The sequence below is a fragment of the Notechis scutatus genome, chromosome Z (genome assembly GCF_049901735.1).
Source record: "Notechis scutatus isolate UNSWTSFEM ecotype Mainland chromosome Z, rNotScu1.2, whole genome shotgun sequence".
NCBI lineage: Eukaryota > Metazoa > Chordata > Lepidosauria > Squamata > Elapidae > Notechis > Notechis scutatus.
In genome coordinates this window covers 116906626-116924621 of record NC_142025.1, presented here as the reverse complement: position 1 = coordinate 116924621, position 17996 = coordinate 116906626, and the positions used below count along the sequence as shown (strand labels likewise).

The window sequence follows — 17996 nt, the reverse complement described above, 5'->3', positions numbered from 1 at the left end:
CAGTTAGAACAATTAATGACTTGCCTCCAAGATTAAAAACACTGGAAGTTTTTGAACCCATTTGTCTGAAATGGTGTAGGATTTTCCTGCCTGAGCATGGGGTAGGACTAGAAAGCCTCCACGGTCCCTTCCAAATCTATTATTCAGAAATCCAGGCAGTCACTTCTCTGGAGCCTGAAAGTTTGTCAAATCTTTGTCAGATTGAACCATCCCCAAATCCAGGCCTGATCAAAGAAAGGAGCAAAAATGCCTTATCACAGATGCCTGACTCACAGGCCAACCAGGAGAACGGGATCAGGATAAGGGAGAAATAGGCAGGTCCTGTCTGAGAAAAACTTCATATTATAAAGGGGCAAGGAAACTATGATTCTATCCCCACCACGCCAAATACAAGTGAAACGTGGTTTAAAATGCAGCTCTGGGAAGCTCCAGTTCCAAAGATAAAGCAGGGTGTGTCTTTGGGCAAAGTTGGCATCTTAACAACTTCAGGACTTGACATCTCAATTAAGGAGTTGAGGAGAAAGAAAGGGAAGGTCAGGGCAAGATAAGAGCAGAGAAAACAGATTAGATACCAGAGCGGCAATCTGCCCTTCGCCCTGCCTGAAATCAAGCTCTGGCAGAGCGAGAATCTACCCCAATCCCTCCCTAGCAAGGAGATGTCCGGCCTCCATTCTCGAGAAGGTCCCTCAAGGGCTCCAGAAGTCCGAACCATCGCTAGAGGAGAGCAGGAGGTCAATCCTCCTCCCCGTGACCTCAACTCACTCACCCACCCCCATCCGCCAACCCGGCCCAATGGACACTCACAGATGCAGACAGCAGCCAGGAGACGTCCAGCCAGGTACGGTGCCTCGCAGGATGGGAAGAACGGCTGGACCAAGTAGTTGGCGAAAGTGATGGCGATGACAGCTTGGCTGGTGGGCTCGATGATGAGAAGGGAAGTCCACAGGCGGATGAATGCCGGCAGCTGGCCAAAGGCCTCCAAGATGTAGGCATAGCTGGCCCCCGATTTTTTGATGGTGGTGCCCAGCTCGGCGTAGCAGAGGGCCCCGAAGACGGAGAAGAGACCCCCCACGGCCCAGATGACCAGGGAGAGTCCGTAAGATGCGCTGTAGGCCAAGACCCCCTTGGGTGAGACGAAGATGCCCGAGCCGATCATGTTGCCCACAATCAAACAGACACCGTTGAGCAGCGAGATCTCCTTCTTCAGCTGCATGGCTTCCTGGGAGGACGAGCTGGAAGCCTCCAACTTCCCATTAGATGCTGTCTTGGAAGGGGGTTCCTCCTGAGTGCCTGCCACCACGTACTGGCTGGACCTGGTCATGGCTGGTCCAAGGAGAAAAGAGAGCTCAGTTAGCCATGGCTGGAAGGAACATCCCACGTTTCTGGCCAAAAAAAAAATTGTTGTACATCGCGGCTGCTGGTTGCTGCCAATACAGGTAATCCTCAACGTACGACCAGCAACATTGCTGTTGCTGAGTGAGACATTTGTTAAGTGCATTTTGCCTCAATTTTACAACCGTCCTTGCCACTGTTTTTAAAGCTTCTATCCCAGAGCAATAACTATATTGAATTCTACTGTATAGTGCAATATTAATACAATATCGGGGCCCTTCAATTCAATTGTATAGAATTAGAAGGATGTGTGTTTTTGTTTTATTTATGTATAAGGCACACTGAAGATGGCACTTCATTTGGTTGTACGAGATGCAATGACAATAAAGTAAAGTAGAGTAGAGTAGAGTAGAGTAGAGTAGAGTAGAGTAGAGTAGAGCAGAGCTGAGCTGAGCTGAGCTAAACTAAACTAAACTAAATTGAATTGCTGCAGTGGTTGAATTAGAAATCCGGTTGTTAAGTGAATCTGTTTTCCCCTATTGATTTTGCTTGTCAGGCCAATGTGACCATCATAAATGTGAGTCAGTTTTTGCCAAGCATTTGACTTTGGAATCGTGTGACCATGGGGATGCTGCAATGGTCCTAAGCGTGAGGAACGGTCGTAAGTTGCTTTTTTCAGTGCCGTTATAACTTGGAACGGTCGCTAAACGAGCTGTGGTAAGCCGAGAAGTACCTGTGGTTTCCCCAACCTGGAGCCCTTCCATTGGGCAGTTGCTCCTATCAGCCCTAGTTAATATAGTGAGAATCCATCACATACCCATTTGAAGGTGGCATAACAACACCCTTTTTGGTGAAAGGGAAAGACTGCAGATTACAAACTCAGTTTGGCTTGTCGTGAAATACACCATGACTGGATGCAGACAGAATTGGGTACGCCACAGCCTTCCCAAACCTGGCTTGCTAAATAAATCACAATTGGCCGGTTCACGCAAGCCGCTAAGCCCAGATCCAAACCTACCAAAATCTGACTTGGTACAGTGTTAAAAAAAAACCAATTTTCTCTACCAGGAAACAGATATAAAGTGGAAAGGCTGAAAAGAGAGATATTTTCCTTTCTTTCCTGAGGACCCAAGTTTTCTCGGCTAGATCCAGGGAAGAAAGCTCTAAATAAAATCATTTTTTTAAAAAAAAGAAAGAAAGAATCTGGAAGAATAATTAGACAGATGGCACAGGCAGACAGTTTCGGCATTCAGATGGCCAGCGAACCTCCCATAGGTCAGAAAGGCTAGAGAAAGTCATATCTGGATATCCTTAAAAAAAATTTTTTTAAAAAGAGGGCCAAGTGAAAAGTTCTGCCTTGTGTAGTTGGGCTAGAAGGAAGACAACTCTAGTGAGTGGAGCTCAAGCGATGGCAAGAAGGCAAAATTTGGGTTTCTGATTGAATGGGGGCAGATGTCCTAGCGATGGCTGGAAGCCAGGATTCTAACCCCTTCCGTCAGGGGACAGAAAGGGACAAGGGGACACTGTCTATAAGAGATGAACTGCATAGGACTCACCAGTTCTGGGCTTGGCTTTCCCCTGTTGAACTGCCCGCCTGTCCTCACACCAGCTTAAGAATAAAGAATCAGAAGTTGTCAGGACAGCACTTTTAACTTGAGGAACTAAGCAGGGTGGCTGGGGGAGGAGTAAGGGGGGGGGGGTGAGCCATCGAGTCCAAGGTCCGTCTAGTGCCAGGTGGGGGCAGGGGGGAGCCTACCTCATCCTTTGGATGATAAAGGGCTGCCAGCTCCTGCACGTTTTCTCTCGCAGCCACTGTGCCCAAGGAGAGTAACCGAGGTTTCCTGAAGGACAGCGTCGTGCATTTCCACCCTCCCAATTCTTATTTCCTGCATCTGCTTTCTGCATCCACGCTCGCATATACGAGGTCTCCGGGTTGCACCCAGGGTGACATGAAAGGGGGGCTTTTCTGAAAATCCTAAGAATTGGGCTCCCCATTGGCTTAAACTTCATAGGGACCACCTAAGAGCAGCTAAGATGGTCAAAGGCCTGGAGGCTAAACCGTACGAAGCATGGCTGCAGGTTTTGGGTCTCTGGCTAGTCTGAAGAAAAGAAGAATTAGGGGAGACGTGATAGTAGTGTTCCAGTATTTGAGAGGATGCCTCAAAGAAGAGGGGGGTCAAATTATTCTCCAGAGGGCATCTGAAGGCAGGACAAGAAACAATGGGTGGAAACTAATCCAGGAGAGAAGCAACCTGGAATCGAGGAGAAACTTCCTAACAGGGAGGACAAGTAACCAGTGGAACAGCTTGCCACCAGAAGTTGTAGGTGCTCCATCACTGGAGGTTTTTTAAGAAGAGACTGGACAGTCCCTTATCTGAGGTGGTATAGGGTCTCCTGCTTAAGCAGGGGGTTGGACTAGAAGACCTCCAAGGTCCCTTCCAGCTCTATTCTGATTGATCACTTAGAAAGTGTAAGAAGAAATAGTGGGGACATGATAGCAGTCTTCCAGTATTTGAGGGGCTGCCCCAAAGAAGAGGGGGGGGGTCAAATTATTCTCCAAAGGGTACCAGAGAGCAGGACAAGAAACAATGGGTGGAAACTAATCCAGGAGAGAAGCAACCTGGAAAGAAGGAGAAATTTTTTAACAGTGAGGACAATTAACCAGTGGAACAGTTTGCCTCCAGAAATTGTGGGCGCTCCATCACTGGAGGTTTTTAAGAAGACGCTTGTCTGAATTACTTGTCTGAGATGGTATAGGTTCTCCTGCTTGGATTAGAACAGTGATCCCCAACCTTTTGACGCCGCGGCCCGGTACCGGCATCAGCTGGGCGCCGCGGCCCGGCACCGGCATCAGCTGGGTGCGCGCCCGGTACGCATCAGCTGGCACCGCCATCTTTTTGATGAAAAGTGCTTCTGGTGACCTCACCGGAAGCGCGTTTTCATCAAAAAGAGATGAGCGGCGCACAGCTCGGTGAGCTTTTCCGGTAGAAATGGCTTTCTACCCGGAAAAGCTCACGAAGCGCTAGCGCCGCCATCTTTTTTATGAAAGCGTGCTTCCGGTGAGCTTTCTACCCGAAAAGCTCACCGGAAGCACTTTTTCATGAAAAAGATGGCGGCGCCAGCAAGCCAGCGGCCCGGTAGGGAGTTGTTCCAGCGGACGGTACCGGTCCGCGGACCGGTGGTTGGGGACCCTGGATTAGAAGACCCACCCCCAAGGTTCCTTCCAGTTCTATTCAATATCCCATTCTCCAAAGCTCCTGAATGCAGGGCAAGAAGCAACAGATGGGAACGAATCAAGGAGAAAAGCAAACTGGAATTTCTTGACGGTGAGAACAATTCCCCAGTGGAATGGCTTGCCTCCAGAAATTGTGGGTGTTCCAACACTGCAAGGTTTTTTAAAGAAGAGATTGGGAAACTATTGGTCTGAAATGGCATAGGATTTTGGGGGTTGGACTAGAAGACCTCAAAGGTCCCTTCCAACTCTGTTATTCTGTTCATAACTTCCAAGTTTTAAGCTCAGTCCCAGAGATAACCTAGACTGTGAAATGTATGTTTTGATACCGAAAGAAGAGAATCTCCGTAGGTCAGGGTTGAACCGTGGAGTCCTTGATGCTCGTCGAGCTCGGCGGTTTGCTTGTAGGCGTTTCATGATCCTACTAGGTGACCAGTTTATCCACTGGGTTAGCACTAGCGTGAACTGCGATTAAGTAAACATGTTTTGAGCAGAAAATCCTTCTCATTTCCTCTTTGTGGCAGTGAGGGTTCTCAGTCTGAGTCAACCTTAAAAGAAGAAGGGTGGGTGGGAGGGAGATAAATGTAAGACAAGGAGGAATGGAAAGTAGTTCCAAAACTTCTATTTTCACCAGCTAAACACAAATCAATGTGTCATGTTGGCCAGCTGCTCCGTCATAACAAACCCTTTGTTTTCATTATTTCATTTCCGTTTTTGAATTCGGGAATATCTTTGTGCAATAAAGAATTCTGGAAAATTCCCCTTTCGGATATACTTTTTTTTTAGTTGATTATTTATTAATGAAATTTACACACCACCCATCTCATTGCTTAAGTGACTCTGGATGGTTTACAAGTAAAAAAATAAATAAAATCCTCATCAAAACCTGTACAAAAATAAACAAACTTAAAAAGACAGTGAAAGCACTCTCAAGCTATCCCCGTGTGTCAATCTCACATGCTAGTGGACAGAGCCAGATTTTAATGCTCTTCCAGAAACTGGGAGCCAACTTTACCCCAGAAGGAAAGATATGCCATAGAGAGAAAGAGACAAAGTTGAAAGTGACTGACTGAAAGTGACATGTAGCCAGTCATTTTCTCTCAGCTCTAGGAAGGAGGTTTTACTTCAGAAAAACCTTTGCTAATAAACTTATAGGGACTTCTCCAGGCAGTTTCTGACCATCAGACACAACTGAATGAGAAAAATATGTCCTATATATTTATATATACATGCCACCTATATCATCTGTCTGTCTATTATGCCACCAGACTTGAAATTCTAGAACTAGAAAACCTTGAATTACGCCGTCTTCGGTCTGATTTAAGCATGGTATATAAAATCATACATTGCAATGTCCTACCTGTCAATGAATACTTCAGCTTCAACCATAACAACACAAGAGCACACAATAGATACAAACTCAAAGTTAACCTTGCCAAACTTGATTGCAGGAAATACAACTTCAGCAATAGAGTGGTCAATGTCTGGAATACTTACCCGACTCTGTAGTTTCTTCCCCAAACCCCAAAAACTTTAACCTTAGACTGTCTACTATTGACCTCACCCTTTCCTAAGAGGTCTGTAGGGGGCGTGCATAAGCGCACCAACGTGCCTCACCGTCCCTGTCCTATTGTTTCTCTTATTCTTCTTTTATTTTTCTTATATGTACCCATTTCATGTATTCACAACTATGTATACACTTATACTTATTATCTTGTAAACAATTGGCAAATCAAATAAATAAATAAAATAAATAAATATGCCACATATAGTTGTACAATATATAAGCCATAAAGTTATATGTATCTCTCTCTATCACACACACACACACACACACAAACACACACAAACACACACACACACACGGTATTCAGCTTTGTTCGGGTATTTTCCCACGTCATTATAGTTGTGCTTTTAAAGTTGTAGTGACGTTTCGGCAGAATCTCATCTGCCATCATCAGGCTTCTGTATTGTGTTCGTCTGTGAGTCAGACTTTTACAGTTGTTTCAGTTTTAAATTTGGGGCTAGCCTACTGCTGTGCCAGAATGGTTTTTCTTCATCCTGATTGGTTGGGAGTCTTGGTCTGTGTTTATTGGTCTTGGAGTTTGCTGTGTTCTGCTTGATTGGTGTTTCTAATATCTTCTGTCTGCTTTGTGGCTTTTTTTGTCTTGGTTGGCTGTCAACATTGTGTTCCTCTATTGGAGGCTTTTAGTGCAGCTTGGCTCCGAGTAAATGGACAGCTATCATTTGTTAGGAAGCTAGGTTTCATCTGGGTGCCTGGTTGGGGTGTGTTTGAGCTGGAGGTATCAGGGGGGAATCTGTTTGTGCCCAGGTGTTTGCCTGGCTTGTGGTGTGGAGATTTTTTTGTTTGTGAGTGCAGGCTTCCAAATAATTGACAGTCTAGTGGAATCATCTCTTCTATTCATATAGAGACGTTTCGGCAGAATCTCATCTGCCGTCATCAGGCTTCTGTATTGAACACAGCAAACTCCAAGACCAATAAACACAGACCAAGACTCCCAACCAATCAGGATGAAGAAAAAACCACTCTAACAAAGCACGAGGCTAGCACCAAATTTAAAACAGAAACGGCTGTGAAAGCCGTCACAGACGGACACAATACAGAAGCCTGATGATGGCAGATGAGATTCTGCTGAAACGTTGACAACTTTAAAAGAACTACAATGACGTGGGAAAATACCAACCAAGTCAACACCATACATGTAAGTACCCACTAAAACTTAAGAAAACAAATATATATATATATATATATATATATATATATATATATATATATATATATATATATATATATATATATATATATATATATATATATATATGGATCTTTGTTATTCGGGTTTTCTCCCCGCAAGATTCAAAGTACGCGGGAGAAAACCCAATAACCAAAGATCCACATACAAATACCCTTGAGAACCTCAGAAAACATATATATATATATATATATATATATATATGTATAAAACAAATAAATAAATACACACACACATACATTTTATATATATTAAGGTGACCAACTTTTTTACAATGAAAAGGAGGACACAAATAAATTGAAGAAAAAAAATAAAGCCACTTGCGTGTGGCGCACTCTTGCGTGCGTGCACACTCTCTCAAAATAATTCTCCTGTGTGTAGCGCATGCATCTCATGATCATGTCTCGCCGCACTGTACCGAGCCTTGACTAACCATCATGTCAAATACAAATACATCACACCACACACAAAGGATCGGATCGGCATCAATCAAATACGGAGATTTACAGATTAGTCTTCAAATATCAAAAAGGAGGACATGTAGGAGCACACTTTTCGAAGGAGGACAGAACTTACAAAAGGAGGACCAGTTGGTCAACTTATATATATATATATATACAAAGGTTATGTCTGGTGTGTCTGTGTGTGATGGTGTATATATATGGCACATAAATGTTATATATGTGCCATACATGTTATTTGCATGCCACGTGGTTATATATATGCCACAAAGTTGTATACATATGTATACTAGATATAGACACAGATGTGTGTGTGCATATACGTACTATATATATATACAAATATACATACTACACACACACACATATGGGGAATATATATACACACACACACATATATACACATACACTATATATACATACATACACTATGTATACTATATATACTATTTTATATTATTATAAACCTGTCTCTTGACAATGAGATGGGCACTATCTTAATTTAATAAATAGAATATAGTATACACACACACACACACACACACACACACACACACTGAGGAAAAGACCCTTTTTCTATTCTTTTTTAAAGTAAGAAAGTGAAGCAGGTGAGGCCTTCCCCCATCTGATGCTGTGGGCAAAAAGTCCACCTGGCATCCCATCATTCCCAGCTGGCGCTGCCTAGACCCAATGGGGCGGGGGAGGAATGGAGGGCGCCAGGATGGGGAAGGTGGTTGAAGAGAAGGGCGGCAATTTATTCCTCGGTCACTTGCATCAATCCAGGCTTCCTTCCGCCATCCGAAGAGGCGGAATCCCAGATAACTGTTTGCATCGTCGCCAAGAGCAACGGCTTCCTTAGCAACCAGCATCCAAGATGGCGCCGGGGACCTAGCGACCGTTTGGAAAATGGCCGTGACGCCCTTTCCGCCCCTAGTAAAAATGGCCGCCAAGGGAGCCCTGGAAACGTCAGGAATACTGCATTTGAGCCTAGGCGAGGCCTTTCTCAGAAGTGTGATATTACCCTTAAAGAAACATGATGGAGAATTTAATAATTATTGTTTAGAGATATGAATGTATCTTTTCTTTTATGTATACTGAGAATATTTGCACCGAGACAAATTCCCTGTGTGTCCAACCTCTTTTGGCCAATAAAGAATTCTATTCTATTCTATTCTATTGTTTATGCGAGCTGGGTAGGGGCAAAGAAGGTTGCCTCATTCAAAATGGAAGCGGATCTCCGTTTCCGTTTATAAAATGGAGTCCGATTTAGCTTCCGGGTCACGCCCATCAAATGTCTACGATGAACCTAGGATGAAAATGGTGGCTCTCACAGACAAATGGATCCTTTCAATAGCCGGACAATAGAACCCACGTTGTTTTCAGAAAATGCCGCCCAGCAGTGATCCCCGGAGAATAGCTCCCGATGACGCCGCGACGCTCCACCCCCGTCCCCTGCTTTATCCATTCCTGCCAAAAAATTCCTACAACTTTGCAACGATCCGTACAAAATGGCGCCGCCCAGTCTACCGGAGACCGGATGAGGCGGTACTTCCGTTTGGACGGTCCAAAATGGCGCTCTGGGGGCTTTTTTGAAACCGTGCGTCGTCGGTGAGCCCGCGCCGCGCCGCTCGGTTCTTCTGAATGGCTCTTCCCGGGACTCCAAGGCTGGGTATGGACCGCTTGGACGCGGGAACGAGCGTTACAGGAGCCGGGGAGAATGAATGGCAGAATTAATCTGCTTTTCTTGTGCGTCGGTTTCGTTCTTTCAATGGGTCTGCCTTGGGAGTGGGTGTGCGGAGACCCGCGTTACAAGGGGGGACCTTCCCCAATTAATTATCCAACCTCCCCCCCCGCTTCAAAATTCCGGCACATTTGAAGGACACCCTTTAGGAAAGGCTGAGCTCAAATTCTTAATTCAAGAAAGGTCCAAACTGCTCTATAAACTCCATGATGGCCATATTGAGAAGTACAGTGGGGTGGAATGGGATGAGTTTTTTTGGAGAGGAGCGGGGTTGGCTGATGAAGGCATTGATATCCAACCCCTTTTGTGAAGGTGTATTTCTTAACTTTTAAGATGGGGGGGGGGACTTCAACTCCCAGAATCCCCCTTAATCCCAGGAGAACAACAATTCCCCAGCCAGCAAATTGCCAGCTTTAAGATGGGGGGACTTCAATTCTCAGAATCCTCCAGCCGGTAATTGCCAACTTTAAGATGGGTGGACTTCCGGAAAAGATGATACAACCACATTGATTTGAAATCTGATATATTTTGGTTGGGGATATTACCTGAAATGTATAGTAAAGAGAATGCATACAGTATTTAATTATTCATGTATTAACTGCAGCTGGAATTGTATTTGCGCAAAACTAGAAAAGTGAAGAGATTCCTATTGATGAGAGTGTGATCAGAAAAATATTAGAATGTGCAGAAATGAATAGGTTAACACTTGCAATTAAAGAGAAGGAACAAACTGAATATTATATGGGAACTATTTTATCGATGGCTAGAGAATAAATATGAAAGTTAGAAATAAAGATTAGTGAAATATAGAAAATATGTTAATAGAATTAAATATGTTAAGATGAGAATTGTTACATAGAATTAGATGTAGTGTGTATATTGGTATAAAGTTAAGAACAGAGAATTAACACTAATGTAATAAATAAGGCTGTAAACTTTAATTGCTATTGCACAAGATATTTGTACCCAGATGACACACATGTACCCAGATGAATTGTTTAAAAATAAAATGGATTGTTTAAAAATAAAATAAAAAATTTATACAAAAAAAAATTGGGTGGACTTCCCACTCTCAGAATTCCCCAGCCAGAAAATTGCCAACTTTAAGATGGGTGGAGTTCAACTCCCAGAATTCCCCAGCCAGCAAATTGCCTTCCTTGCTGGGAAATTCTGGGAGTTGAAGTCCATCCATCTTAAAGTTGCCAAAGTTGAGAAACACTGGGGTGCAGGGGCAAAATATCCCCCCCTCAACACTGACAAATCTATTGCAACGATATAGGTAGTCCTTGACTTACAACAGTTCTCTTAGTGACCGCTCGAATTTACAGCAGCACTGAAAAAAGTGAGTTATGTCCATATGAGGCTTCCTTATATGGGAGGGCATTTCATCTATTCATCTGTTCTCCACTCAAGAATGCCATAAATCAGTTTGATTTATTTTGGACATATATGAATCTTTTAATAGAAATTATGGATCTGAGGTGGAAAATAATAGCGTTATGTGTTTGATTTTTCATAGTTCACTCTGAGTTACTGCACTGACTGACTGTATTTCTTTTCTCTCAGAATTGACAGTTGTGGATGTAAGAATAACTCTTTTTTTTTCCTAGTAGGATTTTATATACATCTGGTCCTCAACTTAACCATTCCTTTAGTGATCATTCAAAGTTACAACGGCTCTGAAAACTTAGGACCGTTTTTCACACTTGCGATCGTTGCAGCCACGTGATCAAAATTTGGAGGCTTGGCAACTGCCTCATATTTATGACTGTTACAGTGTTTTATGACCTGGCCAGCAAAGTAAACAGGGAAACCAGAATCACTTAACAACTGAGTTACTAACTTAACAGCTGCAGCAATTCACTTAATCACCATGGGCAAAAAAAGGTAATAAAATGGAGCAAAGCTCACTGAACAAGTGTCTCACTTAGTAACATAAATTTGGGGCTCGATTGTGGTCATAAGTCGAGGACTACCTGTAATAACCTCCCCATCTTGCAAAGCAGCTCCAAAGTTTATTGTATTTCTATTCCCAACCCAACTGAGCTCCCGGGGATAATATGTATTTTTGTTCTTTTTTTTTTTTAATTCACACTTTTTTCAATGTTTTTTGTTTTGTTTTGTCTCTGCTTCATTTTTTGCATTTTGAATTTAATTTTTTGGAATACAAAAAATTTCAGGATCCAATCTCGGTCGTATATATGGGCCAGTTGCTAAGCATCTGGAATTCAACCACGGAGATCCTGCAACAGTCTTAAGTCATTTTTTTCCAGTGCTGTTGTAACTTCGAACGGTCGCTAATTAAGTCTGGGGCTATCCATGTTATATGGATTACAATACGAGCCATAAAATTCTAACCGTTGCAGAAATTGAACAATAAAAAATATATGAACAGAAGGCTTCTGGTAAGCAATCCCCACACTAATTCTAGTAACCAACTTTTTGATATTGGCGTAAATTCCAGCCCATGTTTTGACTCTGATTGTTTCTCTACTCTACCTGGAGATCATCTCAGCTAATACTTTTATTCACCACCAGGAGGTAGTGCAGGACTGGTTTCCTTCTGCTTGAAACTTGTCAAATATACATAGCCACAACACTGAAGCTGATGAGGTCAGTTCTAATACTGACACCTGATGAGGTCCAAACCAAATAAAATAGTTGCGTATTGCCTCCTTAAAGTCAATATAGTGTTTTTTTTAAACCCACCCAGGGTGTACACTATCTAAAAAAAAAAAACCCCAAAAAACGCCCGTTTCCAAAAAGGGGTGGAAGATAACTATAACCTTGTTAAATGAAATTTAATGTATAACATCTCTTTCCCTCCCTCCCTGTCAATCTTTCTATATCTATTTATATATATATCATTTATCTAACTATACCTATTTCTTATCCATCATCATCTATCTTCATTATCTCTATCTCTATACACACACACACACACACACACACACACACACACAAATGTATATCGGTCTGTGTCTATATCAATCTATATGTGTATAATTGTTATCCATCAATCATTTATCTAACTGTATTCCTTATCCATCATAATCTCTCTTCATTATATCTACATCTCTCTATATATATCAATTATCTATTAACTACTATCTATATCAATCTCTCTTATTGTATCTATCTACTGTATCATTAGATACTGTTAGATGTCTGTCTATCATATCTATCATCTACCTACCTACCTATCTATTTATCTATCTATCCCAAAGGTTCTTTTTCAAGAGACAATTGGATTTTCTGGAAAGTCTAGTTGCCTCTTGAAAAAGCACCTTTGGGACAACAATGACCAGGGTCACTTGAGAATCTCTATAGACACCTCCCTCCCTCTCCCTCTGTCTCTCCCTCCCCCTCCCTCTACCTATCTATCATATTTCTTAACGGCCCATCCCCCTCAGAGATAGGATCTGGGTGGGGTGCAATATAATCAATAAAATTAACATTAGAATCAGAATAATTAGTAACACTTTAATCATTTAGTCCATGCCACTCAGAAAGCATCTGAAAAGGAAGGAAGCCTTTCTGTATTATTTTTAACGTTCGCCTCAGCTAGTCGGAGTTTCTGAAGTCTGACCGTGACAACCCATGTAAAGCTTTGGCTGCTCAGAAGAACGTGGGTCAAATAGACAATACATAATAATGGTGAAATGGTTTGATGAGGTTTCTAGGCCAACCACACGACTCTTATGATTCAGCCATGCCTTTTCTGTCTGGTTTCCTATCCTGTAGGACCCCAGCTTGCGAAGTTGGCTCGGAGTTTCCACTGCAGTACCATGAAGTATGCCGGAAGTGGATGGAGAATAAAGTGAGTGCCTGCTCCGTGTGTCTGTCTGTCTGTCTATCTTATCTATGATCTATCATTATCTATTTACCTGTCATTATCTACCTATCTATCTATCGTATTTAGCTATTTACCTATCTATCCATTCACCTACCTACATACATACCTCACTGTCTATATCTATCATCTACTGTCTATCATCTATCATATCTTATTTATCTATTGTCTGTGTCTATCATTCTATTATCTATATCATCTATATCTATCATCTATATTATCTATATTGATCATCTATATCCACCTATTTATCACTGTCTATATCTATTTATCATCTATCATCTACTGTATATTATCTATATTATCTGTATCATCTTTCTATTTATATCTATCTGTATCATCTATCACCTATCTATATTATTTATATTGATCATCTAAATCAATGCATTATCTAATCTATCAATCACTGTCTATATCATCTACTGTATATTATCTATATTAACTATTATTTATATCATTCTATTTATTACTATCATCTACTTACATCTATCTTTCTTTCTATCTATGTCATCTGGTTTCTTATATGTAAACCATACAACCTTAAAACATTGAGATGGTAAATAGTCGCACTAAAATTAATTTAGGAATGAACAAAAATGGGAAGGAAGGGACCAGGACGCACACAAGGAGGAGATAGAGGTTTTATTTTAGTCCTGGGGGGTGGGTGTGCTCTCTGAGCTTGGTTGTTTTTTTCTTTTTATGAAACTAGGTTACCTCATCAGGGCTAGCACAAGAACAAAGGAGGAAACAACCAAGCTCAGATAGCACCAAAGACCTCACAGTTTAACCCTGAGCTAGAAATAGTCTTTTTTTATTGTTGTCTTAATCCAGTAACTCCCTCCAGAATGACACGTCTTATCGGGGCCTAGGATAGTTGGCAGAACCAGGTCTTTAGGCCCTCTCAGAAGGCCAAAAGGGTGGGTTGGATCTCACCTCAGCATGCTCACCTCCAGAAGGTAGGTGTTGTGGCCCTCCAGCAGCCAGCAGAACTGGTGGCTGACTCAGACAGTGAGGAGGTTGGGGAGGAACACGGGCCAGTCCTGGAGTCTGGGGAAGGCTCTGACAAGGGCTCTGCATCTGAAGCAGAAATGGGGCCAGGGCCGTCTGACAGTTATCAGCTGCCTTCAAAGTCAGAAATCAGTGGGGAAGAAGAACAGCTGGAGCCTGTTCCCAGTGTGCGCATGCTCAGAGCTGCCAGGAGAAGGGAACAGCTAAGGAACAAGGGTCAACTCGGGAGTAAAGGCACAGGTGGATGGTGAATGGCCCCTTCCATAGGGAATAACGAGAAGCAGGTGGGGGGCTGCAGGAGACAATTAGTTCAATTCATTAGGGTGAAGATCTGCTCCTGACTCCTTGCCAAGTATTGTCTGCTTTAGTGTGGCGCTTGGAAGATACTGGCCTGGAAGCTCTCCAAGATTGATAAAAGTCTGTGGTTGTGCAATCTCTTGAAATACTGTTGGCGGGACTTTGCTAGAGAGGAATTCACTTCAACCTAAATAAAAGGGGTTGTATTGGGGCAAGGAGTCAGCTTCGTGCTTTTAGGAAGCCTAGGACAGAACAGTAGGAGCCACTGCAAAAAAGGCTCTTTTCCTTGACCCTGCCTGCTGGAATTCTTTGACCGAAGGGGTCTGTAACATGCCCCATCTGCCGCCATGAATAGGGTGGACCAACCCCATTGGAGTGAGATGATTCTCATGGGGAGGGAATGGATGGAAACTAATCAAGGAGAGAACCAATCTAGAACTAAGAAGCTTCCTAACAGGGAGGACTACGAACCAATGGAACCGCTTGCCACCAGAAGTTGTGGGCACTCCAACACTAGTCTGAAATGGTATAGGGTTTCTTGCTTGAGGAAGGGGTTGAACTAGAAGACCTCCAAGGTCCCTTCCAACTCTGTTCTCCCAACTGTAACTCTCCAGTATCAGAGACAGGAATATTTTGCAATTTACTGTTTAGGAAATTGGAGGCTGGGAGCTGTTGAAGGGGTCAGAACTGAGCTGAGATGCCCCCCAAAATAATCACTTACACTATCAGTAGAGGCGGACTCAAATCCCTTTTGATTTGTTGGCGATCTGTTTAATTTCTGAGAGAGCTGCACAAGCTATTTTGTCTTCTTTTTACAGGCATGGACTCCCTGAAAACCCATCTGATCAGGGGCTGACTACTGATTTACCGGATTGGTCTTTTGCTGGTAAACAAGAGCGGGCAGGGAGCAGATTATCTGTTGAGATTGACAGGCTGCTTTTATGCCAAGAGTCCATCAAACCAATTTGAGGAAGACCAAAGCAGAATCAGACCAAGCCCCGCTTTTTTTTAAAACATTGTTTTAGGGAACACAACCTCAAAGGAGAATCGGGTAGAATACAGCGGCAAGATGATTGACAGGGGGCTTCTGGTCAATGGAGAATTCCAGCTGTATTTATATAGTTGCCTAGCTCAATTTGAACCTGTCACTTTGAAAGATCTTCTAAATGGCTTGGCACCAGGGTACATCAGAACAGGGGTCCATAACCTGTGGGACGTGGCTCCCTTTCGGGCCACGGTCTATTCGCAACCGGGCTGCATGAATAGCCGGCTAGTGCGTGCACATGCACGCACTGACCCACTCGTGCGAACAATAAGTGTTCATTCACACATCTTCCCCTCCCACAAAACTATCCCCTTTCCCCACCCCCACCCCCAGAATGCCAACCTGTGTCTTCAATAACCTGTTGTAGCCTATCGGCCACTGGCCCCTCCAGCAATCAAATCAGAGGAGGAAGAGGTGTGTGAGTCAGGGTCAGCATCGGGCAACCTGGGAGCTCCGAGGGGGAAGAGGGAATGGGGCTGGCAGAGAGGAGGGAGCCTGGGCTGTCTGTCAGCCCTCAGACGGAGAATCAACAGCCCCCAGGTCTAGAGGTGGCTGATGTGGAAGAGGAGGAACAGCCGAGTCCAGGGCCTGACGCACAGATGGTCAGAAGGCAGAGGAGAGGAGAGTAGTGGAAATCTATGGGCTGGTCCTCGGGACGGAAGAACCACCACTGCTAGCGAAGCCCCACCCTAGCTCTGGGGATAAAAGGCAGGGGGCGGAGATGCATAGATGTGGCAGACAACTATTCGTCTTCTGGACGGACGGACTTGTTAGCCTACAACAGAAACTTTTTGCCGGGGCTGCCGGCATTCGTAATAAAGGAATCTTTTGAGTTCACGTCAGAGGGTTTGTTGTGTTTGGGGAGCTGGGTCAGAACATAACCATTGTGCTTTTCTTCCACTAACCCCTCCCCCACTCCCACCCCATGGCAGATGGCAGGCCCGCCCCTCCCATGTCAGGCCATCTCCGACGACAGGAAAAAAAACGGGAATTAGTGGTAAGTACCCTTTCTAGCTGCGTGGCAAAAAATGTGATGCAACTTACTTAACAGTCACGATTTGGGGGCGTGGGGGTTCCACTACAGTCACGTCAGGGACCACCTGTCCTTCATAAATGAAGGCTTGGGTTGCATGTTTGCAATTCCCTGCGGGAAGTCCCAAAGGTGCTTTTTTTTCCAAGAGGCAACTGGACTTCCTGTTTGTTTTTTAAGACGTTTCACTTCTCATCCAAGAAGCTTCTTCGGCTCTGACAGGATGGTGGGAAACAGAAGGATTTATCCTCCTAGCAGACAGCTGGTCACTTGCATCCTTTCTAGAGGGTCGTTAACCTTGCAGGTTTATCTGTGTCCTCAGGGTCACCTGAGTGGTGCAACTGGTTCCTGGAAGTTTCTTGTATGAGAAGCGAAACATCTTCAAAAGAAAAAAAAAAACCAAGAAAGTCCAGTTGCCTCCTGGAAAAAGCACCTTTGGGACAACCATGACCTGGATGACTGAGAATCTCTACAGACTTTTAGATATAAAGTTTGGGGTGAACACCCTTCGAATGGGGTGGGAGTAGGAATGGATTTCCAGAGGGAAAAAATTGCAGAGTACAGGAACCAGGAACACCACTCAGGTGACCCCGAGGACACAGATAAACCTGCAGGTGGCCTCAGTGGCTCTCTAAAAAGGATGCAAATGACCAGCTGTCTGCAAGAAATAGCAATCCTTCCATTCCCTATCATCCTGTCAGAGTCGAAGAAGCTGCTTGGATGAGAAGCGAAATATATTCAAAAGAAAAAACCATAAAGTCCAGTTGGGACAACCATGACCTGGATCAATTGAGAATCTCCATCCCTGCAGGAAAGTTAAAAGGGGGCATCTGAAGGACACCTCCCGGGCCCTTTTTAATGTTCTCTGATTTTTGGTCCTTCAGAGGCGCATAGCCCAGCTCTCTTCTGAACTGGACCACGGGATGAAAAAGTGGGAAGCAAAACAGAAAAAGCAGGAAGAAGACCAAGAAGAGAAGCGGCGCAAGAGACTTCGGCCCAAAGGAGACTCCCTCCAGCAGGTCCAGAAATAATTGTCCTTTCTCCCTCTGCATTCTCGAGCTTCCAAAAAAAAAAAAAAGGTTTATAAATCTATAATAAATATATCTATGTATAATAAATATATCTACCCTGTTTCCTTGAAAATACGAGCTACCCTGAAAGTAAGTCCTAGCTTGATTTTTACTTGTGCACCCAAATTTTCTGACAGAGCAATCAACCAATGG

General features: G+C 43.5%; 2 protein-coding genes across 5 annotated transcripts in view; one reads left to right on the top strand and one right to left on the bottom strand.

The window, feature by feature from the left end:
• SLC7A7 (solute carrier family 7 member 7) overlaps positions 1-8580 on the bottom strand; it is a 38110-nt gene extending 29530 nt beyond the window's left edge. Inside the window, exons 1-3 of one of the 2 annotated variants that reach the window (XM_087945617.1) lie at positions 8450-8580; positions 4894-5112; positions 805-1323 (exon numbers count right to left, since the gene is read on the bottom strand). In XM_087945617.1, coding sequence (XP_087801743.1) covers positions 805-1323; positions 4894-4981 — 607 coding nt within the window. In that variant the 5' untranslated portion in view covers positions 4982-5112; positions 8450-8580. Of the gene's footprint in view, positions 1-804; positions 1324-2888; positions 2955-4893; positions 5113-8449 lie in introns of those variants that run through there. The other variant, XM_026683066.2, reaches the window with a different exon arrangement.
• A 734-nt stretch (positions 8581-9314) lies between these two features.
• On the top strand, positions 9315-17891 carry MRPL52 (mitochondrial ribosomal protein L52). 3 transcript variants are annotated; one of them, XM_026683067.2, is made up of 5 exons: positions 9315-9468; positions 13285-13360; positions 15517-15584; positions 16676-16740; positions 17658-17891. In XM_026683067.2, exons 1-5 carry the CDS (start codon positions 9441-9443, stop codon positions 17802-17804), a joined length of 384 nt encoding a protein of 127 aa, XP_026538852.1. In that variant the 5' UTR covers positions 9315-9440; the 3' UTR covers positions 17805-17891. The 3 variants fall into 3 exon arrangements, with proteins under 3 accessions (XP_026538852.1, XP_087801760.1, XP_087801759.1); XM_087945634.1 differs by having other exon boundaries at positions 9343-9545; XM_087945633.1 differs by having other exon boundaries at positions 9343-9549.
• Positions 17892-17996: the final 105 nt, after the last annotated feature.

Bases quoted from the DNA above. Each gene is read 5' to 3' on its own strand.
- MRPL52 (XM_026683067.2), top strand. From the start codon at position 9,441: ATGGCTCTTCCCGGGACTCCAAGGCTGG. The intron at 9,469-13,284 runs GTATGGACCGCT...CCTATCCTGTAG, and splicing joins TCCCGGGACTCCAAGGCTGG to GACCCCAGCTTGCGAAGTTG. The intron at 15,585-16,675 runs GTAAACAAGAGC...ACCCCATGGCAG, and splicing joins ACCGGATTGGTCTTTTGCTG to ATGGCAGGCCCGCCCCTCCC.